General features: G+C 43.4%; 1 protein-coding gene across 1 annotated transcript in view; it reads right to left on the bottom strand.

The window, feature by feature from the left end:
• ddx24 (DEAD (Asp-Glu-Ala-Asp) box helicase 24) overlaps window positions 1–24,255 on the bottom strand; it is a 32,235-nt gene extending 7,980 nt beyond the window's left edge. Inside the window, exons 1-4 of the mRNA XM_077240177.1 lie at window positions 24,120–24,255; window positions 22,322–23,027; window positions 16,448–16,885; window positions 11,462–11,615 (exon numbers count right to left, since the gene is read on the bottom strand). Of these exons, the coding sequence (XP_077096292.1) occupies window positions 11,462–11,615; window positions 16,448–16,885; window positions 22,322–23,024 (1,295 nt within the window). The 5' untranslated portion in view covers window positions 23,025–23,027; window positions 24,120–24,255. The remainder of the gene's footprint in view (window positions 1–11,461; window positions 11,616–16,447; window positions 16,886–22,321; window positions 23,028–24,119) is intronic.
• Window positions 24,256–26,323: the final 2,068 nt, after the last annotated feature.

The raw sequence follows: 26,323 nt of genomic DNA, 5'->3' as shown, positions 1-26,323 counted from the left end.
AGTTGTAAGTGGTCACTGTGTTTATTATTAATTTTAAACTAGTGCTGATTTTGCAGTAAATAACATACAGCTGTTGTTCATGACTTTTATAGGGGTAAAAAAAATCAAGAGTAAAAATAATGATTTATATATGGTCTGAAAGCGTGTTGATATTGTGATGGGTGTGTGTGTGTTGATATTGTGATGGGTGTGTGTGTGTTGATACTGTGATGGGTGTGTGTGTGTTGATACTGTGATGGGTGTGTGTGTGTTGATATTGTGATGGGTGTGTGTGTGTTGATATTGTGATGGGTGTGTGTGTGTTGATACTGTGATGGGTGTGTGTGTGTTGATACTGTGATGGGTGTGTGTGTGTTGATACTGTGATGGGTGTGTGTGTGTTGATACTGTGATGGGTGTGTGTGTGTTGATATTGTGATGGGTGTGTGTGTGTTGATATTGTGATGGGTGTGTGTGTGTTGATATTGTGATGGGTGTGTGTGTGTTGATACTGTGATGGGTGTGTGTGTGTTGATACTGTGATGGGTGTGTGTGTGTTGATACTGTGATGGGTGTGTGTGTGTTGATACTGTGATGGGTGTGTGTGTGTTGATACTGTGATGGGTGTGTGTGTGTTGATATTGTGATGGGTGTGTGTGTGTTGATATTGTGATGGGTGTGTGTGTGTTGATATTGTGATGGGTGTGTGTGTGTTGATACTGTGATGGGTGTGTGTGTGTTGATATTGTGATGGGTGTGTGTGTGTTGATATTGTGATGGGTGTGTGTGTGTGTTGATATTGTGATTGGTGTGTGTGTGTTGATACTGTGATGGGGTGTGTGTGTGTTGATATTGTGATGGGTGTGTGTGTGTTGATATTGTGATGGGTGTGTGTGTGTTGATATTGTGATGGGTGTGTGTGTTGATATTGTGATTGGTGTGTGTGTGTTGATATTGTGATTGGTGTGTGTGTGTGTTGATATTGTGATGGGTGTGTGTGTGTTGATATTGTGATGGGTGTGTGTGTGTGTGTGTTGATATTGTGATGGGTGTGTGTGTGTGTGTGTTGATATTGTGATGGGTGTGTGTGTTGATATTGTGATGGGTGTGTGTGATGGGTGTGTGTGATGGGTGTGTGTTGATATTGTGATGGGTGTGTGTGTGTGTGTTGATATTGTGATGGGTGTGTGTGTTGATATTGTGATGGGTATGTGTGATGGGTGTGTGTGATGGGTGTGTGTGTTGATATTGTGATGGGTGTGTGTGTGTTGATATTGTGATGGGTGTGTGTGTGTTGATATTGTGATGGGTGTGTGTGTGTTGATATTGTGATGGGTGTGTGTGTGTTGATATTGTGATGGGTGTGTGTGTGTGTGTTGATATTCCGCTTTTGCGCATGCGCGTGCGATCTGTGTTTGTGTTTGGAGCTCCGTCGAATTGATTCATTAATCGCTGATTTTCTTCTTTACCACTCACTTATAAACAAGCACTTTCTATTTTTATATCATGTGAACTTATCCTCGACACTATTCCTTATAAAAAACAATCGGATTGCTTTGATATCGCTACTTAGATCCAACTTTCCGAATCTCGGCTACTAGCCTTTAGCCCGCTAGCATTTCACGCGTGGCCTCGCGCCTATCGACCCTCTCATTTTACACCCGTTTGACTGAAAGGATACGTGTTATATCCATCATTTCAGTCCTAAATTAGTAGTGATATTGGTAGTATCACTACTAATTTACTGTTCATCTGTTATAATGGCGAACATATCGGATGTGTGTCTAACGTTACCTCTGAGTGCAGGTGAGGACACATTCGAGCTGGTTTCGGTACGATTGGAGCTGGAGTCGGTGGAGAAACAGATCCGCGTTCTGCTGGTGAAGCAAGCCGAGCTGCGAGATCGGCGATCAACGCTTGAAACATCACGCGCCGATGCTCACAAGTCAGTGGTTAGTAACTTTTTGACTCCGACTTCGTCTACTCCGTGCGTTTCTCTGCCCAGGAGGACGCGATCATCTCTGCCTTCATTCACTCCGGCACCGAGGCAACACCACGGACCCTGGGTGATCCCACAGCGGAAGACACGAGCCAGGACCAGACCAAGGACTTCCCCGCCCCTCCCGGTCTTCGAGATCTCCACCCGGAACCGCTTCTCCCCTCTTCGCGAGCCGGAACGTGACGCCGCCGTGATCATCGGCACTTCCATGGTCCGTCATGTCCGTGCTACCTCAGGTAAGCGTAAGGTGCGCACTCACTGCTTTCCTGGTGCTCGTGTTCTTGATGTCGCTGCACAGATTCCCGAGATCCTGAACGGTGACGAGCGCGTCGGAGCTGTGGTCCTACACGCCGGGACGAACGACATCAGGCTGCGGCAGACGGAGGTTCTGAAGAAGGACTACAGAAGCCTGATCGAGACGGTTCGCAGCACATCGCCTGAAGCAACGATCATCGTGTCTGGACCGCTTCCCACGTACCGACTAGGACAAGAAAGGTTCAGTAGATTATTTGCTCTAAATGAATGGTTAATGTCATGGTGTAATGAACAGAAACTGCTCTTTGTAAATAATTGGAATCTGTTCTGGGAGCGACCTAGGCTCTACCGTGCTGATGGCCTGCACCCCAGCAGAATCGGAGCGGCTGTTCTGTCGGACAACATCTCCAAGACGTTACACACCATATGACTAGTAAGTCAAAGTCCAAATCACAGTCTTTGCTGTCCCAACTTAATTGATATAAGTAGTGTAGAACATTATATAGAAACTGTGTCTATTCCTCGCTTAGTGAGGCCAAACAATAAATCTAGTGTAGGATCTAGCAAAAATCTTATTGTAACTAAACCAGAAAATCTAAATATCAGTGAACAAAAACAATTTCTAAAGCTAGGTCTTCTAAACATTAGATCGCTCACACCTAAGGCGGTTATTGTAAATGAAATGGTCACAGATAATAGTTTCGATGTACTTTGCCTTACTGAAACCTGGCTTAAACCAAATGATTATTTCGGTCTAAATGAGTCTACTCCACCAGGATACTGTTATAAGCATGAGCCCCGTCTGATCGGTCGTGGCGGCGGGGTTGCAACAATCTATAGAGATATTCTTAATGTTACTCAGAAAACAGGTCACAGGTTTAATTCGTTTGAAGTACTTGTGCTAAATGTTACGCTCTTAGATGCAAGAAACAAATCCATATTATCTCTAGCCTTGGCTACCCTATATAGACCTCCAGGGCCCTATGCTGATTTCCTAAAAGAGTTTGCATACTTTCTCTCAGATCTATTGGTCAATGTCGATAAAGCAATAATTGTTGGAGACTTTAACATACACGTAGATAATACAAATGATGCGTTAGGGACTGCGTTTACAGATTTATTAAACTCCTTTGGGGTCACGCAAAACGTCAGCGGTCCCACTCATCGTCTAAATCATACACTAGATTTAATTATATCATATGGAACCAATCCAACTGATATAAATATTATACCGCAAAGTGATGATCTCACTGATCATTACATGGTAACTTGTATAATACGTACTGCTGAAATTTGTCACGTTGCGCAACGTTATCGACCAGGCAGAACAATCCTTCCAACCACTATAGATAGATTCTCAAATAGCTTACCTGATCTATCTCAGCTGCGCAGTGCACCCAAACAAACAGATGAACTAGAGGAAATGACTAGCAGTTTGAGCACCATGTTCTCTAGTACACTAGATATTGTTGCACCAATTAGATTAAAAAAGGTAAGAGAGAAAACTAAGGCACCATGGTACAACAGTGCTACGCATGCAATCAAGAGAGAAACTCGTAACTTAGAGCGTAAATGGAAACAAACTAATTTAGAGGTCTTTACAATCGCGTGGAAAGACAGTATGTCACGTTATAAAAAGGCTCTAAAAGCAGCCAGGGCTGAGCATCTCCGCAAACTAATAGAAAATAACCAAAATAATCCAAGGTTTTTATTCAACACCGTGGCTAGACTAACAAATAAACAAACATCACCAGAGCAAAATATTCCATTACAATATAGTAGTAATGATTTTATGAATTACTTCAATGAGAAAATAGAAAGCATCCGAAACACAATTGTAAATATACAATCCTCTATGATGTCTTATGATTCAGCCTCAATTATGGCCCCTCTAGAACAACTACACCGCTTTACAACTATAGGACAGGAAGAGCTAAATAAACTTATCATTGCATCGAAACCAACAACATGTTTATTAGATCCAATACCCACTAAACTACTGAAAGAAGTGTTACCTGTAGTGGAAGAGCCTCTTCTCAATATTATTAACTCGTCTTTATTTTTAGGTCATGTTCCAAAAATATTCAAGCTGGCAGTAATAAAACCTCTCATTAAGAAACCGCAATTAGATCCAAATAACTTAGCAAATTACAGACCCATCTCAAATCTTCCATTTATGTCTAAAATACTAGAAAAAATTGTGTCCGCTCAATTGTGCTCTTTCTTACAAGAAAATGATATCTATGAAAAATTCCAGTCGGGATTCAGACCGCATCATAGCACAGAAACTGCGCTAGTTAAAATTACAAATGATTTACTTTTAGCTTCTGACCAAGGCTGTATCTCAATACTAGTTCTACTCGATCTAAGCGCTGCGTTCGACACTATCGATCATAAAATACTCCTGGATCGACTACAAAACTACACTGGTGTTCAGGGACAGGCATTAAGCTGGTTTAGATCTTACTTATCAGACCGTTACCATTTTGTCTGTCTAAATGGGGAAAAATCAAAGATAACGTCAGTAGACTATGGAGTGCCGCAAGGATCGGTGTTAGGCCCTCTGCTATTCTCAATATATATGCTGCCACTTGGTAATATTATAAGAAAACATGGAATTAATTTCCACTGTTATGCTGATGACACTCAATTATATATTTCATCACGACCAGATGAAAACACTAACTTATCTAAATTGACAGAGTGTCTAAATGATATAAAATGCTGGATGACGTGTAATTTCCTGCTATTAAATTCAGATAAAACGGAGGTACTACTTATTGGTCCAAAAAACTACCCACAAAATCCCTTACAATACAACTTTAATTTAGAAGGATGTCCTGTTACTTTATCCACTACAGTAAAAGACCTGGGTGTTATACTAGACCGCAACTTGACTTTCGAAAATCATATTTCATATACTACAAGAACAGCCTTTTTCCACCTTAGAAACATTGCTAAGCTACGCAACATGCTATCTGTTTCTGATGCAGAAAAGTTAGTTCATGCATTCATGACCTCGAGACTAGATTACTGTAATGCTTTATTAGCTGGCTGTCCTACATCCTCAATCAACAAGCTACAGTTAGTGCAAAATGCAGCCGCTAGAGTTCTTACTAGATCAAGAAAATATGATCATATAACACCTATTTTATCATCTCTACACTGGTTACCTATTAAGTTACGTATCAATTACAAAGTATTCCTACTGACCTATAAAGCCCTAAATGGTTTAGCTCCTGTGTATTTAACAGACCTTCTATCGCCATACAATCCATCGCGCTCTTTAAGATCACTAAATTCGAGGCTTCTGGTCATTCCTAGGATATCTAAGTCCACTAAAGGAGGGAGGGCGTTCTCGCATTTAGCTCCTAAACTCTGGAATAGCCTTCCTGATATTGTACGAGACTCAGACTCGCTGTCCCAGTTTAAAACTAGATTAAAGACGCATCTCTTTAACCAAGCATTCACTTAATGCTTAACCTTTAATACTACTGCTGAATCAGTTCGAATGCATTAACATTATGAACATCAGCTATGCTAATTATTTCCCATCTGCCTTTCTGCTGTTATCTCGGGACGCTAGTACCGAGGTAAATAGCGTTCGTCAGCTCCAGTTTGTATCCAGCCTCTCACGGAGACTTCAGATGCCCCAACGCCTGTGAAGAGACGACTCGACGCCTGTGAAGAGACGACTCAAAGCCGGCGATATGTTATGCCATAAATTAATACTTGATTAACTAACTGTATTTTTCTATGTACATTTCCGAAATGCAATTTCTGTAAAGCTGCTTTGAGACAATGTGTATTGTGAAAAGCGCTATACAAATAAATTTGAATTGAATTGAATTGAATTGAATATTGTGATGGGGGTGTGTGTGTTGATATTGTGATGGGTGTGTGTGTGTTGATATTGTGATGGGTGTGTCAAGTCAAGTCAAGTCAAAGTTTATTTATATAGCACTTTTTAAAAACAACAAGCGTTTAGCAAAGTGCTGTACACAAACATACTTATGCAATCAAACCAACATGACCAAAATACAAAAAATAAAAAACAGTAGAACAATAAAACAATAAAAGAATAAAACAGAACTCTCACTCTGTGTGTGTGTTGATATTGTGATGGGTGTGTGTGATGGGTGTGTGTGTGTTGATATTGTGATGGGTGTGTGTGATGGGTGTGTGTTGATATAGTGATGGGTGTGTGTGTATTGATATTGTGATGGGTGTGTGTGTGTTGATATTGTGATGGGTGTGTGTGTGTTGATATTGTGATGGGTGTGTTTGATGGGTGTGTGTGTGTTGATATTGTGATGGGTGTGTGTGATGGGTGTGTGTTGATATAGTGATGGGTGTGTGTGTATTGATATTGTGAAGGGTGTGTGTGTGTTGATATTGTGATGGGTGTGTGTGTGTTGATATTTTGATGGGTGTGTGTGTGTTGATATTGTGATGGGTGTGTGTGTGTTGATATTGTGATGGGTGTGTGTGTTGATATTGTGATGGGTGTGTGTGTGTGTGTTGATATTGTGATGGGTGTGTGTCTGTGTTGATATTGTGATGGGTGTGTGTGTGTGTGTTGATATTGTGATGGGTGTGTGTGTGTATTGATATTGTGATGGGTGTGTGTGTTGATATTGTGATGGGTGTGTGTGTGTGTTGATATTGTGTTGTGTGTTGTATGTGTTGATATTGTGATGGGTGTGTGTGTTGATATTGTCATGGGTGTGTGTGTGTTGATATTGTGATGGGTGTGTGTGATGGGTGTGTGTGATGGGTGTGTGTTGATATTGTGATGGGTGTGTGTTGATATTGTGATGGGTGTGTGTTGATATTGTGATGGGTGTGTGTTGATATTGTGATGGGTGTGTGTGTGTTGATATTGTGATGGGTGTGTGTGATGGGTGTGTGTGTGTTGATATTGTGATGGGTGTGTGTGATGGGTGTGTGTTGATATTTTGATGGGTGTGTGTGTGTTGATATTGTGATGGGTGTGTGAGTGTATTGTGATGGACGCGTGTGAGTATTGCGTTGATATTCCGATGGCCGTGTATTGATATTGTGATGGGTGGGTGTGTGTTGATATTGTGATAGGTGGGTGTGTGTGTTGATATTGTGATGGGGGTGTGTGTGTTGATATTGTGATGGGGGTGTGTTTGTTGATATTGTGATGACCGCGTGTTGATATTGTGATGGCGCGTGTTGTGCTGGGTGTGTGAGTATTGTGCTGGGTGTGAGAGTATTGTGCTGTGTGCGTGTGAGTATTGTGCTGGGTGCGTGTGAGTATTGTGCTGGGTGCGTGTGAGTATTGTGCTGGGTACGTGAGAGTATTGTGCGTATTGCGCCGGGTGCGTGTGAGTATTGTGCTGTGTGCGTGAAAGTATTGTGCTGGGTGCGTGAGAGTATTGTGCGTATTGTGCTGGGTGCGTGAGAGTATTGTGCTGGGTGCGTGTGAGTATTGTGCTGGGTGCGTGTGAGTATTGTGCTGTGTGCGTGTGAGTATTGTGCTGGGTGCGTGAGAGTATTGTGAGTATTGTGCTGTGTGCGTGTGAGTATTGTGCTGGGTGCGTGAGAGTATTGTGCTGTGTGCGTGTGAGTATTGTGCTGGGTGCGTGTGAGTATTGTGCTGGGTGCGTGAGAGTATTGTGAGTATTGTGCTGTGTGCGTGTGAGTATTGTGCTGGGTGCGTGAGAGTATTGTGCTGGGTGCGTGAGAGTATTGTGCTGTGTGCGTGTGAGTATTGTGCTGGGTGCGTGTGAGTATTGTGCTGGGTGCGTGTGAGTATTGTTGGGTGCGTGTGAGTATTGTGCTGGGTGCGTGTGAGTATTGTGCTGGGTGCGTGTGAGTATTGTGCTGTGTGCGTTTGAGTATTGTGCTGGGTGCGTGAGAGTATTGTGAGTATTGTGCTGTGTGCGTGTGAGTATTGTGCTGGGTGCGTGTGAGTATTGTGCTGTGTGCGGTTGAGTATTGTGCTGGGTGCGTGAGAGTATTGTGAGTATTGTGCTGTGTGCGTGTGAGTATTGTGCTGGGTGCGTGAGAGTATTGTGAGTATTGTGCCGGGTGCGTGCGAGTATTGTGCGAGTATTGTGCCGGGTGCGTGCGAGTATTGTGCCGGGTGCGTGCGAGTATTGTGCCGGGTGCGTGCGAGTATTGTGCCGGGTGCGTGCGAGTATTGTGCCGGGTGCGTGCGAGTATTGTGCCGGGTGCGTGCGAGTATTGTGCCGGGTGCGTGCGAGTATTGTGCCGGGTGCGTGCGAGTATTGTGCCGGGTGCGTGCGAGTATTGTGCGTATTGTGCTGGGTGCGTGAGAGTATTGTGCTGGGTGCGTGTGAGTATTGTGATGGGCGCGTGCGAGTATTGTGATGGGCGCGTGCGAGTATTGTGATGGGCGCGTGCGAGTATTGTGATGGGCGCGTGCGGGTATTGTGCTGGGCGCGTGCGAGTATTGTGCTGGGTGCGTGCGAGTATTGTGCTGTGTGCGTGCGAGTATTGTGCTGGGTGCGTGCGAGTATTGTGCTGGGTGCATGTATTGTGCTGTGTGCGTGTGAGTATTGTGCTGTGTGCGTCTATTGTGCTGTGTGCGTGTGAGTATTGTGCTGTGTGCGTGTGAGTATTGTGCTGGGTGCGTGTGAGTATTGTGCTGGGTACGTGTGAGTATTGTGAGTATTGTGCCGGGTGCGTGTGTGTATTGTGCTGTGTGCGTATTGTGCTGTGTGCGTGTGAGTATTGTGCTGTGTGCGTGTGAGTATTGTGCTGTGTGCGTGTGAGTATTGTGCTGGGTGCGTGTGAGTATTGTGCTGGGTGCGTGTGAGTATTGTGCTGGGTGCGTGTGAGTATTGTGCTGTGTGCGTTTGAGTATTGTGCTGGGTGCGTGAGAGTATTGTGAGTATTGTGCTGTGTGCGTGTGAGTATTGTGCTGGGTGCGTGAGAGTATTGTGAGTATTGTGCCGGGTGTGTGCGAGTATTGTGCCGGGTGCGTGCGAGTATTGTGCCGGGTGCGTGCGAGTATTGTGCCGGGTGCGTGCGAGTATTGTGCGTATTGTGCTGGGTGCGTGAGAGTATTGTGCTGGGTGCGTGTGAGTATTGTGCTGGGTGCGTGCGAGTATTGTGATGGGCACGTGCGAGTATTGTGATGGGCGCGTTCGAGTATTGTGATGGGCGCGTGCGAGTATTGTGATGGGCGCGTGCGAGTATTGTGATGGGCGCGTGCGGGTATTGTGCTGGGCGCGTGCGAGTATTGTGCTGGGTGCGTGCGAGTATTGTGCTGGGTGCATGTATTGTGCTGTGTGCGTGTGAGTATTGTGCTGTGTGCGTCTATTGTGCTGTGTGCGTGTGAGTATTGTGCTGTGTGCGTGTGAGTATTGTGCTGGGTGCGTGTGAGTATTGTGCTGGGTGCGTGTGAGTATTGTGCTGGGTGTGTGAGTATTGTGAGTATTGTGCCGGGTGCGTGTGAGTATTGTGCTGTGTGCGTGTGAGTATTGTGCTGGGTGCGTGTGAGTATTGTGCCGGGTGCGTGCGAGTATTGTGCGTATTGTGCTGGGTGCGTGAGAGTATTGTGCTGGGTGCGTGTGAGTATTGTGCTGGGTGCGTGCGAGTATTGTGATGGGCGCGTGCGAGTATTGTGATGGGCGCGTGCGAGTATTGTGATGGGCGCGTGCGAGTATTGTGATGGGCGCGTGCGGGTATTGTGCTGGGCGCGTGCGAGTATTGTGCTGGGCGCGTGCGAGTATTGTGCTGTGTGCGTGCGAGTATTGTGCTGGGTGCGTGCGAGTATTGTGCTGTGTGCGTGCGAGTATTGTGCTGTGTGCGTGCGAGTATTGTGCTGTGTGCGTGCGAGTATTGTGCTGGGTGCGTGCGAGTATTGTGCTGGGTGCATGTATTGTGCTGTGTGCGTGTGAGTATTGTGCTGTGTGCGTCTATTGTGCTGTGTGCGTGTGAGTATTGTGCTGTGTGCGTGTATTGTACTGTGTGCTTGTGAGTATTGTGCTGGGTGCGTGTGAGTATTGTGCTGGGTGTGTGAGTATTGTGAGTATTGTGCCGGGTGCGTGTGAGTATTGTGCTGTGTGCGTGTGAGTATTGTGCTGGGTTCGTGTGAGTATTGTGCTGGGTACGTGTGAGTATTGTGCTGTGTGCGTGTGAGTATTGTGCTGGGTGCGTGTGAGTATTGTGCTGGATACGTGTGAGTATTGTGAGTATTGTGCCGGGTGCGTGTGAGTATTGTGCCGGGTGGGTGTGAGTATTGTGCTGGGTGTGTGTGAGTATTGTGCTGGGTGTGTGTGAGTATTGTGCTGGGTGCGTTTGAGTATTGTGCTGGGTGCTTGTGAGTATTGTGCTGGGTGTGTGTGGTGAGTATTGTGCTGGATGCGTTTGAGTATTGTGCTGGGTGCTTGTGAGTATTGTGCTGGGTGTGTGTGAGTATTGTGCTGGGTGCGTGTGAGTATTGTGCTGGGTGCTTGTGAGTATTGTGCTGGGTACGTGTGAGTATTGTGGCGGGTGCGTGTGAGTATTGTGCTGGGTGGGTGTGAGTATTGTGCTGGGTGTGTGTGAGTATTGTGCTGGGTGCTTGTGAGTATTGTGCTGGGTGCTTGTGAGTATTGTGCTGGGTGTGTGTGAGTATTATGCTGGGTGCGTTTGAGTATTGTGCTGGGTGGGTGTGAGTATTGTGCTGAGTGGGTGGGTGTGAGTATTGTGCTGGGTGTCTGTGAGTATTGTGCTGGGTGCGTTTGAGTATTGTGCTGGGTGCGTTTGAGTATTGTGCTGGGTGCGTTTGAGTATTGTGCTGGGTGCGTTTGAGTATTGTGCTGAGTGGGTGCGTGTGAGTATTGTGCTGGGTGCGTTTGAGTATTGTGCTGAGTGGGTGCGTGTGAGTATTGTGCTGAGTGGGTGCGTGTGAGTATTGTGCTGGGTGCGTGTGAGTATTGTGCTGGGTGTGTTTGTGAAGTACCGCAGCTGTCGCAGGTCCTGCAGGTGTGCGTTTGAGTATTGTGCTGGGTACGTGTGAGTATTGTGCTGGGTGTGTTTGTGAAGTACCGCAGCTGTCGCAGGTCCTGCAGGTGTGCGTTTGAGTATTGTGCTGAGTGGGTGCGTGTGAGTATTGGGCTGGGTGCGTGTGAGTATTGTGCTGGGTGTGTTTGTGAAGTACCGCAGCTGTCGCAGGTCCTGCAGGTGTGCGTTTGAGTATTGTGCTGGGTGCGTGTGAGTATTGTGCTGGGTGTGTTTGTGAAGTACCGCAGCTGTCGCAGGTCCTGCAGGTGTGCGTGTCTCTCTTTGATCAACTCCCACAAGCGTCCTGGTGTGGCGATGATGATCTCGGGCCGTCGCATCAACATCCGCTGCTGCTTCTGCATCGCCATCCCACCCACCACTAACGCCGTCTTGATACCTGCTCAACATCACAACACACCATCACATCACAACCCATCACATCACCATCACCACAGCACATCACCACACACCATAACATTACATCACCACACCATCAAATCACCACACACCATCACAGCCCATTACATCACCACACACCATCACAGCCCATTACATCACCACAGCATCACCACAGCACATCACCACACAGCATCACATCACAGCCCATTACATCACCACACCATCACATCACCACACCATCACCACACCATCACAGCCCATTACATCACCACACACCATCACATCACCACACACCATCACAGCCCATTACATCACCAGACCATCACATCACCATCACATCACCACACACCATCACATCACCACACCATCACATCACCACACACCATCACAGCCCATTACATCAGGCCATCCTTAAAAATATTTTGGTTTGCAGTAACAGCAAAAAAAAAAAAAAGGGTCGGTAGGTAAGTCTATATTATTTATTCCAGGATTTAATTTTTTTCCCACAGACAACTAACAGGCATTAGGACTAACGCAAAGAGGGCGCTTGAGACGCGCACAAGTCAGCAATATTTCTGATGATTTATTGGCATGAAGTTTTGTGCACAATGACAAACAGGAGTGCAACATTCAGGGATTGAGATGAACACCCTCCAACCCGCCAAATAAGGGTTAAAATGAACTTTGGAACCAAATCTGCGCGGATTTAACGCAAATATGCAACTCGTGAGTCCTCATTATATATTAAGTACAGCCTATTGTGCAGAATCTGCGCATTTCTGGCTTACTTGAACACACGTCACTAAGCAACAAATAACGGCGGGCATGTTCACTTGCATTGAAGTAATAGCGAATATTAAAATATCACATCACAATCATCACACCATCATCACATCACCACACCATCATCACAATATCACATCATTACACCATCACCACACCACCACACCATCATATCACCACACCATCATCAAAATATCACATCACATCATCACCACACCAACACCATCACATCATTATCACATCACACTTCATCACATCACCCCACCATCATCAAAATATCACATCACCACACCAACACATCATTATCACATCACATCATCACACCAACACATCATTATCACATCACACTTCATCACATCACCACACCATCATCAAAATATAACATCACATCATCACATCACCACACCAACACATCACATCACACTTCATCACATCACCCCAACATCATCAAAATATCACATCACACCATCACATCACCATCATCAAAATATCACATCACACCATCACATCACCACACCATCATCAAAATATCACATCACACCATCACATCACCACACCAACACCATCACATCATTATCACGTCACACTTCATCACATCACCACACCATCATCAAAATATCACATCACACCACCACACCATCATCAAAATATCACATCACACCATCACATCACCACACCATCATCACAATATAACATCACACCATAACCACACCACCACACCATTATCACATCACCACACCAACATATCATCACACCATCATATCACCACACCATCATCAAAATATCAAATCGCACCATCACATCACCACACCAACACCATCACATCATTATCACATCACATCACCACACCATCATCAAAATATCACATCACACCATCACATCACCACACCATCATCACAATATAACATCATCACACCATCACCACACCATTATCACATCACCACACCATCATCAAAATATCACATCACACCATCACATCATTATCACATCACATCACCACACCAACACCATCACATCATTATCACATCACACAATCACATCACCACACCATCATCAAAATATCGCATCACACCATCACATCACCACAACATCACATCATTATCACATCACACCATGACATCACCACACCATGATCAAAATATCATCACCACACCATGACATCACCACACCATCATCAAAATATCAGCACCACACCATCATCACCACACCATCATCAAAATATCATCACCACATGACCACATCACCACACCATCATCAAAATATCGCATCACACCATCACATCACCACACCAACACCATCACACCATCACATCACCACACCATCATCACCACATCATCACACCATCATCACATCACCACACCATCACATCACCATCATCACAATATCACATCACCACACCACACCATCACCACAATATCGCATCACAATATCACATCATTACAATATCACATCCCCACACCATCACACCACAACCCATCACCACACCATCACACCACAACCCATCACCACACCATCACATCGACATCACAATATCACAATACACATCACAACCCATCATCACAATATCACATTGTGACACTGTCACATAAGAGACATGTTTACTGCTCTATTCAGGACAATTATTGTAAGTACAGGGAACTACACTGCGACCAAAATGGTCGCATATGCGACCTTTTGAAATGCCATTGCGACCCTAATTTTTAATGGGTCGCAAATGTATCACTGATTATTTTTGTACCTATGTTTTTAGGCAATATGCTATGCTTTACTATGAGCATTTATTAAAACAGAAATGTGTATTTTAAGAATACGTTTTATAACGTGCTCTGAGCATTCAACACATCAAGTTGGCTTCAGCCCCGCGACAGTTACTTAGATTAAAACGTACCATTGTATCAGTGCTGCGCGCGCTCTCTCTCTCAGAAACACGGACGCGCGCACACAGAGAGAGAGAAGATAATTGTAAAATGAAAATTGGCTATAGTTTAAATTTTGTTCTTGCTTGTTTTTTTTCTGTCAAAATGTCAGAAAGCATTTTGTATTATCCATCCGTGTTTTTAAAATTCGTTAAATGACGGCCGTTTTACTGCTAACACAGCCCACATTATAGGCCTATGTCGGATTCATTTAACTTATACTTGATATTATTTTTATAATAAGTGATTTGTTATGCTATTATTGGACTTCTTTCTATTCATTGTCAACTGTTTTCTATAAATATGTTTGTATTGGCTAACATTTATTCAGCTAATGCGTGTCCTGTTTAAAATGTGCAATGTTCAAACGCAAAGACAGCACGTCACAAATAGAAGCCGTTTTCCCTGGATATTGGAATAATAAATACAACACTTTTTTTTTTCAGCATTTTTTTTTTTACTCTTTTCTAGGGGTTTCTTAATTTTAGACAAGTTGACCAGCACACATTATATGCAATGCAATATAATGCATGCGTGTCCTATGTGTGACATATTTTGCACACAGGTAAAGGTGCCCAATATCAGTCATTTCTAAAGTAAAAAAAAGAAAAGAAAAGTGTTTTTAAAAATATCTCTTTATTTGATTATCAGTAAATTTGTTTTCTATACAGAGATATCGACCATAACAGCAATATTAATATCGGTTATCGGTATCGGCCACAATTTTCACATCGGTGCATCACTACTTACGAGTTCACGAGTCTGCCCATCTGTGCAAACCATAGCATGTTGAAATCCATTTTGCTCTTTATTGTGTACAGTATTTTCTATTGCAGTAAATCTATCCCAACCAATGTTAAAGAAAACAAAAACAAGGCGGCATGTGGTTTAAAACATGGCAAGTAAAATAAAAAGCACATCTGTATGCAATACAGTTTCATTATTGTTCATTATTATCCAGAGCGGCTTACTATAAATAATTTGTGCGACCAAATCATATTTTGCGCTAGTAACTGAAAAAGTTAGTAGTGCAAGTGCCACCAGTGGAAAAGGTTAGTGTAGTTCCCTGAAGTATAATAGAGTTTTAATTGGTTTACATGTTTTCTTAGTCCATTTTATTCCTCTTAACATTTTAAGTGTGTATGTCTAAGAAATATATGGTTGGTCTGTCATGTGAGGGATCACATGACAGGAAGAGGAACTACACTTGTATAAAGAGAGCAGCATGGCAAACAAACAGGGTTCTTAACGGATACCATTAACTTTTCTGGAGTGTGGAGTTTCCACTTGCGGACTCACCTTTCCAGACACCACATCAAGCTTATGGATTATCACTTTTTTTGGACTGTATATACACTGGTGGACACTCACATTGGGACGCGTCAACAAGGATACGTATGGACTCTATGCTTTTAACAGCCTGAGTTTCCCTGATTTTATTGTGTTGTTTTTAAGTCTCTTGTGAAGATTGTAAATACACCATTCTTATACACTTTAACCTCAGTTTTGTCTCATTCTTTGAACACCCAAGTCCTCACACAATAAAATCTGACCCCATTTTACTTTTGTAATCTCAACTTAATTGGCTGAACGTTACAACATCACCACACCGTCACATCACCACACCATCATCACAATATACATCACAACACCATCACCACAAAATCGCATCACAATATCACATCCCCACACCATCACACCACAACCCATCACCACATCGCCATCATCACAATACACATCACAACCCATCATCACAATATCACATCACCACACTGTCACATCACAATATCACACCATCACATCACACACAACACCATCACACCACACAACCACATCATCACCTCCCATAATCAAAATATCACATCACACCATTGCACCACAACCCATCACACCATCACATCCCATGATCATATCACATCACCACAGCATGACACCACAACCCATCACCACAATATCACATCACACCATCACATCACCATCACACACATCACACCATCACAATATCACAATATCACATCATCATCACACACATCACACCATCACAATATCACATCATCATCACAATATCACATCACCACACCATCACACATACACACACACATATATATATATCATATGAAGCCACACTGACCTGTGAAGCAAGCCACGGCATCGATGTGGTGTTTGACCTGAACGGCCAGCTCTCTGGTGGGGGTCAGGATAAGACCGAGCAGCGGCTGCTTCTGCGGTTCATCAGTGCTAAGAGAGTCATCAGCTCCAGCTTCAACAGTGCTCACACAGCCATCCGGTCCTACATCAGGAGCGCTGCAGTCCTCGGCCTCATCATTCTCATCATCCGGTCCTCCTTCATCAGCGCTGCAGTCCTCGTCCTCATCGCCGTCCTCACCCCGCGGCTCATCGCTCGTTTCTCCCGCAGGACTCGTGTCTGACGGCAGGTACAGACTCTCCACACGCGTCTCTGCATCATCAGGGTTCCTGTGTTCATCCGTCTGCTCGTGGCTCAACGCTTCCTTCCATTCCAGAATCATGTGGATCATCGGAATGCCGAAACACAGCGTCTTCCCACTGCCTGCAGTTGATAAGAGCAGGAACAGAATCAATAATTGTGAACGACATGATGAACTACGACTTACTGTGACAGTTACAGCAGGTTACGTAATTTGAGAAACGCTCAACTTTGATCGGTGAGTACTAGCTGTGTGACTATTCAAATTTATTTTGATTTTGGCTTCCAATAAACATGAAAACACGATAATCGAGATAAAGTCAGTCACTGCACTTGACAATGACTTTTGTAGCTTTACAAATAAAAGGCAAGGCAAGTTTATTTATATAGCACATTTCATACACTCTTTTAATTCCTTTCTGTAAAGCACTTTGAAGTGTCATAATCACAAATTAAAAGCAAGGAAAACTAAGAGTTCTAAAAGAAAGGAAAAGAGATATTTGATACAGTTATAAAATTATTTAAAAGAGTAGAAAGATGATACATAGATAAACTTCTCATCTGACAAAACACTGGTGTATCAGTTTTTTCACATTAACCAGTTTTACTCTGAGATTTTCCCATGGTGATTACACTGTCTGTGGTGTTCTTTCCGCGCGGCTAAGAAATCTATTGGACATATATGGACACGATTATTTCCTCAAATCGAAACAGGAGGAGCTCTAGGACTGACTCACGGGATGACCTCGGGTTCACAGCCCCTTCAGTCCAAACCCCAAAAACCCATTTATTCAGAAGCTCTAGGAATGGGATCAATCCAGTCCGCTCCCCACAGAACCTCGAGTTTAATCACGTCAAACTCACTCCTCCACCACAGACCCAGGCCATCAGCATGGTTTCATCTCTCTTACCCAATTCTCAGTGCCATTTGAGTTCAGTTTAGAATAAAAAGGAGGATGCAAAATGAAATAGTGTAATCAGTCGGACATACAGTGGCACAGAACTCATTCAGTAAATGCACAGCTAAACAGAAGTGTTTTGAGTCTGGATGTGACTGTGACTGTAGGAGCACATCTGATCTCTTCTGGAAGCTGTTCCAGCATAGTAGCTAAAGCAGACTCGCCATGCTTAGAGTGAACCCTTGGTGTTTCCAGCTGATGTGATCCTAATGATCTGAGTGATCTGTTGGGTTTATATTCACTGAGCATATCTGCAATGTATTGAGGTCCTAGGCCATTGAATGATTTATATACCAGTAATAATACTTTAAAATCAATCCTAAATGTAACTGGCAGCCAGTGTAAAGAGCTGAGGACTGGTGTGATGTGTTCATATGTTCTGGTTCTGCTCAGCGTTCTGTATGAGCTGCAACTGTCTTATGGTGTTTTTGGGAAGGCCAGTGAGAAGTCCATTACAATAATCCACCCTACTGGTGATGAAAGCATGCACACGTTTCTCTAAGTCTTGACTGGAAACAAAGCATCTAATTCTTGCAATATTTTTCAGGGGATAGTATGCTGATTTAGTTATTGCTTTGACATGACTACTGAAACTAAGGGGACTTTCAACCTGGCAGTTTAGTTCGGAACGGGGCACGGTTCGCATGAAAAATCGCTAATGTGAACGCTGTCATGGGACCCAGGTGCGCACTGGGGTATCGAACTCGAGACTGCCTGGAGGAGGTGGTCTGAGTTCGGTTGCTCCCGAACCGTGCTGCGATTCGCGTGTATGTGAAAACAACACGGACTCGGATGCGCACTTGTTCAGGAAGTAAAGCATCCTGCGCATGCGTTTTAGCCGATTATGATGTATTTAGTTAAATAAAACACACGTAAGGGATGAAGATTTACCCTGGATACGAGCAAGAGTGAGTCTGCAGTGTATTCACGCATAGTGCGTGCAATCAGGGCAACAAATTAATGGAAATCCACTGTCTCCTCAAAAGAGTCCATTTGCAAGCAGCGGAAAGACAGATTATGTGAAACACACACACAGTTAACCTGCGTTGTTTACTCAGCTATAAATAATAGCACCAAATTAATAAAAAAACACAATATATTGACCAACGTCGTGTTTTGTATCATGCACCGTGCACGTTTGCAATGACGTAAGATTCACGCAAATGCACCAGAGTTCGATAGAATCAAGTTGAGTGTGAAACCAGACCAACGCTGCGGGGGGCGCCGGGAACACTCGCGCCCGGGCTCGGACCGCAGCAAACGAGCCCAGTGTAAAAGCCCCCTAAGATCTGACTCTAGAGACACACCCAGATTCCTGACTTGATTTTTAGTTGTTTGACCCCTAGACTGAAGGTATGCGTTCACCTTGAGAACTTCATCTTTGTTTCCAAACGCAATGACTTCAGTTTTGTCTTTGTTTAACTGAAGAAAGTTTTGGCACATCCAATTGTTTACTTCATCAATGCATTGGCAAAGGGAGTCAATGGGGCTGTAATCGTTAGGTGATAGGGATAAGTAGAGCTGTGTGTCGTCTGCATAGCTGTGGTAAGCGATTTGGTTCTTTCTCATTATTTGGCTCATTGGGAGCATGTACAGGTTGAATAGGAGTGGCGCAAGAATTGAGCCTTGAGGGACTCCGCATGTTATGGATGTCCACTCAGACTTATGGTCTCCTATACTCACATAATAACCTCTGCCTCCTAAGTATGACCTGAACCATTTTAGGACTATCCCAGAAAGCCCGACCCAGTTTTCCAGCCTGTCAAGAAGTATGTTGTGATCGACAGTGTCAAATGCAGCACTGTGGTCGAGTAGTACCAGCACTGATAATTTGCTTGTATCAGTATTTAACCAAATATCATTTACTATCTTTATGAGCTAGTATAGTATCTCTGTGCTCTGATGCGGTCAGAAACCAGATTGAAAATGATCCATTCGAGATTAGGAATTTGTTCAGCTGATTGAAGACAACTTTTTCAATGATCTTGCATATGAAAGGAAGATTTGAGATCGGTCTATAGTTGTTTAATATGGTCTTATCCAGATTTCACTTTTTCAGGAGGGGCTTGACGACAGCAGTTTTCAGGGAGAAGTGAGGAGTTTACCACTTCTAGGAGATCTGCTTCTAAGCAGTTTAACACACTTTTGAAAAAGAGATGGGGAGTGTGTCAAGGGCGCAGGTTGATGTTTTAAAGTGCTGTTCTGTTTCTTCAAAATCAGACATAGTATGTTTGATTCATACAGTAAACACTATGCTTTGCTTTACTTTACATTTGATCATTCAGTTTCTGTAGTAGATGATTAGCTGAATAATACACTGTTAGTAGGGGTGTACGATATACAGTGTAGCCGGAAAGTATTCACAGCGCTTCACTTTTTCCACATTTATGTCACAGCCTTATTCCAAAATGGATTAAATTGACCATTTCCCTCAAAATCCTACAAACAATTCCCCATAATGACAAAGTGAAAGAAGTTTGTTTAAAATCTTTTTAAAAAAATTAAAAACTAAAAAAATCACAAGTACATAAGTATTCACAGCTTTTGTGATGACACTCAAAATTGAGCTCAGCTGCATCCGGTTTCCACTGATCATCCTTGAGGTGTTTCAACGACTTGATTGGACTCTACCTGTCGTAAATTCAGTTGATTGGACATGATTTGGAAAGACACACACACGTGTCTATATAAGGTCCCACAGTTAACAGTGCATGTCAGAGCACAAACCAAGCCATGAACTGAATGGTCTGTAGACCTCAGACAGAATTGTACTGCGGCCCAGATCTGGCGAAGGGTACAAAAACATTTCTGCAGGATTGAAGGTCCCAATGAGCACAGTGGACTCCAATAAAAAATTATTTGTTACATTTATATAGCGCTTTCTCTGCACTCAAAGCGCTTTACATGGAAGGGGGGAATCTCCTCAACCACCACCAGTGTGCAGCTCCACCTGATGATGCGACGGCAGCCATACTGCGCCAGAACGCCCACACACACACCAGCTTACGGGTGAGGAGAGTGATGAAGCCAATCAGTATTTGGGGATGATTAGGAGGCCGTGAAGGACAGAGGCCAAGGGGCAAATTTGGCCAGGATGCCGGGGTTACACCCCTACTCTTTTTTTTTAATGACCACAGAGGGTCAGTACCCCTCGGTTTAACGTCTCATCCGAAGGACGGTGCTCTTTGACAGTATAATGTCCCCGATCACTATACTTGGGCGTTAGGACCCACACAGAGCACGGGGTGAGCGCCCCCTGCTGGCCTCACTAACACCTCTTCCAGCAGCTTGCTGCCACCTACTGGCGGTTTCAATTTATTTCACATTTTAAGCATCTTTTCATGTTTTAAATCATTTCAAATATCAATATTCAATGTTTTATGTTAAAAAAAATTATTTTATTATTATACATTATTTATGTATCAGTAACTGCAGCTTATTAATTTGTTACATCTGATCTGCATTTAACAGTCTCTGTAAATGCATCTAAATGCCACTTCAAATGCAGCTTCTGTGTTTCCTCTCCTTTGCAAAGATGAATTTTGTTTATAATTTGATTGGTAACAGTCCTATTGACTGATTGACTGACTAATAGAAACACTGCTTGTGTTTCTACTGTATTGCTGTTTACTTGTCTACAATGCATTTTATGTGCATTTTAATGCACTCTAATAAGAGTGCCATCTAATAATTCAAAGACTTGTTTAAAATGAATACTGACAGTATATGAAGTATTGTAGCGTATGCCTTTCAGTTATTAGGCAGAACTAATGAAGACAGAATAAGAGCTCATGTTGTGCAAAGCACTGTCAAAATAAAAGCCCTAACTGCGACACGCATCTGCAAACAGAAAAACTTCAGCCGATGCCAAAAATAAAACAAAATAACAAATATTGCCTAATAATATCAGCTTTGGTGATATATCGGTGTGGATGGGGGAGGGGCCATGGGGCCCAATGTGCCCCCACCCTTCTACATGTCTGTCACTCAAATATTTAAATTATGATACCTCTTTAACCTTAATAATCACATTTTGTGTCAATTTTGACTTTCTAGGACATCATTAAGAAGCTTTACCAAGGCATGTTCCTGGTGTCGGGATGGGGATGGGGTTCGGGATGGGGATCGGGATGGGGATGGGGATCGGGTTCGGGATGGGGATCGGGATGGGGATCGGGATGGGGATCGGGTTCGGGATGGGGTTCGGGATGGGGATCGGGATGGGGATCGGGATGGGATCGGGATCGGGATGGGGATCGGGTTCGGGATCGGTTCGGGATGGGGATCGGGATGGGGATCGGGATGGGGATCGGGTTCGGGATGGGGATCGGGTTCGGGATGGGGATCGGGTTCGGGATGGGGTTCGGGATGGGTTCGGGATGGGGATCGGGATGGGGATGGGGTTCGGGATGGGGTTCGGGATGGGTTCGGGATGGGGATCGGGTTCGGGATGGGGTTCGGGATGGGGATCGGGATGGGGTTCGGGATGGGGATCGGGTTCGGGATGGGGATCGGGATGGGGATCGGGATGGGGTTCGGGATGGGGATCGGGATAGGCATCGGGTTCGGGATGGGGATCGGGTTCAGGATAGGCACTCACCGGTCTCGGCCGCTCCCAGCACGTCCAGGCGGTCTCTGATGGCCGGCGGGAGCGCCAGGGCCTGGATGGGAGTCGGTGCTGAAAACCCAAGCGCACTGAGAGCTTTTAAAACAGGCGCTGGTACGAACAGGTCTTTCCACGCAGACACGTCTGTTCCCGGAGCCTCGGGGTCCCAGAGAGCCGCGCTCCAGTTCTTGCTCTTCTTCTGGCACTCGGCCGGAGCGGCGGCCGGCACTGGCTTCTGCTGCTTCTTCTTCTTCTTCTTCTTCTTCTGCTTCTTCTTGTTGGATGTTTTGTGTTGTGTTTCTGGAGTCACATCAGAACACTCTTCCTGTGAGATCTGATCCTCCACCGTCTCATCCTGGGACTCCTCGTCCGGTTTGTTGTTCTTCTGCCTCTTTTTCTTCTTTCCCTCGGGTTTTTCTCCAGCGTCAGACTGCGGCTGCTCTTCAGCTTCGATCTTGCTGGCTTTCCTCTTCTTCTTCTTGTCCTTCGGAGTGGTTTCCCGCACAGCGACGGCCCGTTCGGGCTCCACCAGGGAATAATCGGTGAGCTCCTCGAAGCACACCAGGCCGTCGAGCCCCTGGTCCGAGAACACACTGGGGTCCACATCCACGGCCTTCCACTGGCCCCGCACCACGATCCCCCTCCTGGAGGACAGCAGGCGCCCGCCAGCCTTCTTCACCTTCACCTTCTTCTTCATCTTCTGTGGGGGGAGAGAGAGAGAGAGGGAGAGAGAGAGAGAGAGAGGCGGAGTCAGAAGAACAGCGGTGTAACGCGGTACAGGCACGGCAATACCGCGGTACGGCCATATGTGTGCATTGTGGTACATACATGGTAATTCAGTTCAATGACAAAATTAAGAATAACATAGGCCTATTCATCAAGAGTTATGAGATTAGGTGTAATCTTGTATGGTCAGGAGAAATAATCTTACTCTTAATGTACCCTATTATTATTTAAGCATTTAGTCGATAATCTTAGCAAACATGGAGTATACACAGGACTTTGGGTTTGTGTGTGCTGAATATGGGCTGGAAAATCTGCCATGAGATAAAAAGATCCTGCGGCAACTCATGTTAACCCTATGTAAATAAATATAAGAGTTGACTGTAATAATTCAATTCAATTCACATTTATTTGTATTGCGTTTCAAAGCAGCTTTACAGAAAGTGCATGATTCCATATTACACTTTAGAGTGATCTGTTATCAGAGGGAACTGTCTAAGTTCTGTATATCAGAAATGTACATATACAAAAATCACAGTTAGTTGAAACTGTATTAATGTAAACAATGCAATAATTTAAAGCAGAAACAATTAGCTCATTGAAGTAATGAATACTATACTAGTAATATAAAGATGCTTAAACAAAAATATCATAAAAGGTTACACTTCATTTTAAGGTGTCCACGTTTAAGCACTGAGTAATATTAATTAACAACAAATACATACTATAGGATTAAAGTTATCGTTTGGTTTAAGGTTAGTTGCAAGTAATTATGCATAATTTACTGTTACAGCAGTAAGTAAGTTACAGGCAAAATATGTAACAGCAGAACACGGTAAAATAAAGTGTTATAATACTAGGCAAAACAAGGTAATATTGTATTTATGTTGTAGCGCACTAAATGTCACTGAATGTTCTGACAATCTTTAACAAAAATCTAAAACACGCACTTTAGCATTAAGTTCGATACAAACTATATTATTAGATAAACATTCACGGATAAAAATGAGATTCGTTCTCAACACGAGTGTTTTACAGCATTCGTAGTGAAATTAAAGGTAAATCTTACATGTAGTTGTCTGTGTTTTGTCACACACTGTTCACACGCATGCACAGCACGAGGGCGCCGCCATGATGGAGCTGACGTCACCGCGAACCCGCCAATCAGAGAGATCCTCGTCCGCACGTGGCAGGAAGAACCTCCTAAACCTAATGCTTATTTTTTTTATTTTTTTTTTATTGAACAAATATAACAGCAAATACATAGTTACATCTCAAAACAGAATTAAACAACAATAATACAATTATCAACAGTAGACAAAAAGACAAGTAAAGAAAAAGCAAGTGAAATAAACAAACATATATTTATATATATATATAAAAGGAGCCAGGGGTAACATAGCCTATAATTCAAAATACATTAAAGAGACAGAGAAATGCCTTGAGGAAAAAAAGCATAAAAAGCATTAATATTATACTTTGTGTACAATAAATAGATTTATAAGAAAATACTTGTCTTTTAGATTCTTGTCAGAGTTGTAAAATCCAAATAAGATATCCTTAAAGGCCAAATAAAATGGACTAATAACTTAAGGAAGCACGTACAACGTCCAACTACATGAACACAATCCCCATAAACGCTGAGACAGACTCGTCTGCACTCCACAGAAGAGCATCGGGGATCCGAGCAGGAAACATTTCTTTAATATAAAGATTAACTGGGTAAAATCACTGTAACAACTTGAAGGAAATCTCTTTAACCTTATTAGTGATTAAATATTTGTTGGATAGAGACCACACTTTCTTCCAAGGAATATAATTAAAACGATTACTCCAATATGATAATACAGAAGGGACAGTAATAATATCATTCTGATAAAGTTTAATCTTTAAGTCTAAGAGAGGAACAGATGTTCCCTGTGTCGGTCTCGCAATCGTGTATCCGGAGACAGGAGAGATGAAGAGTCCGCTCAGCTTTATAAAGTGCAGCAGCTCCAGCATCCGCCACTCGTCTATTTAAGAATTCAAGATAAGAAAACAAATCACCATTTGAATTTGAAAAGGTGAGAAACCAAAAGAATATTATTATTAAACTAATCTGAAAAGAAAAGTGTTTTATTTTTATATCGGATATCAGGGTTATTCCAAATAAAATACCTGTGGGGACTAAAATTATGTTTGTAAATTAAGTGCCAGGCCAAAAGCACCTGCTTATGGAAATTTGACAATTTGATGGGCAATTTAGAGATATTATAATTACATACTGACAGAAAGGGAAGACCACTAACTTTAGAAAAATTGGGAATAGCTTTCCATATGGAATCAGAATCATTCAAGAACTGCCTCAACCCAATGATTTTAAGCATATTGTTCAAAGAAGCAAAATCAGGAAAGTTTAAACTGCCATGTTCAAAGGTATTTATGACAACAGATTTTTTGATGTAATGTCTCTTGTGTTTTCATAAAAAATCAAAAAGCATTCTGTGATGGACCACGGCGTGTAGTATTGTATCTTGTCCAGTAGGTGTCTGTGGGTAACACTGTGTGTGTCCTCAGGTTAAGTGCTGTGAAACAGATCTGGGGCCTCATGTATCAACACTGCGTACGCACAAAAACACGGCGTACGCCAGCTTTCACGCTCACGGTCGGATGTACAAACAGTGAAATTAACGCGAGAATGTGCGTTCCTCCACGCCGATCTCATGTCTGGCGTACGTACATTTCTCATAGTTTTTGTCCGTTGGCGACTCATAGAGGCAATAAAGTGAAGTGGCAAACATTACACTACGAATTGTTTTATCGCACCACCAGCTGTCAGATATTGCTTATTATTTGTAATTGATCAATTATTTGACATATTATTGTCACACAAGTCTTATTAAAATATTCTATTAATTATGCAATTAAGTAAGAACATATATAAAGCATGTGCAAATTGATACAACCCGTCTAGCAATGGCAGCATGGGCTTTATTAGAGGACATTTTCAATGGACGAATACGGAGAGAACGAGTTTTTAGGGACCACAATGATTTTCTGGCCCACGATGAAAAGAGAACTGGCAGACCGCTCAGGAATAAGCCAGTCGTGTTTGAGCCGTGCAATGCCAGCTGTATGGGTCGGGATCATCCGCTTGTCTACCAGGTATATAACGTTACCATATGATGCAGTTGACCAGCCAAACATTAATGCGCAATTTGCAGTGGTCAGATAAATCTTGGTCAAATTCCCCGAATTTGGAAATACAATAAACTTCCAAACCCATCTAAGGGT

This window comes from Siphateles boraxobius, unplaced genomic scaffold (assembly GCF_051911475.1).
Source record: "Siphateles boraxobius isolate OS27281-9 unplaced genomic scaffold, OSU_SipBor_1 22, whole genome shotgun sequence".
In the NCBI taxonomy this organism is placed as follows: Eukaryota; Metazoa; Chordata; class Actinopteri; order Cypriniformes; family Leuciscidae; genus Siphateles; species Siphateles boraxobius.
This window is presented reverse-complemented; position numbering and strand designations above follow the sequence as displayed.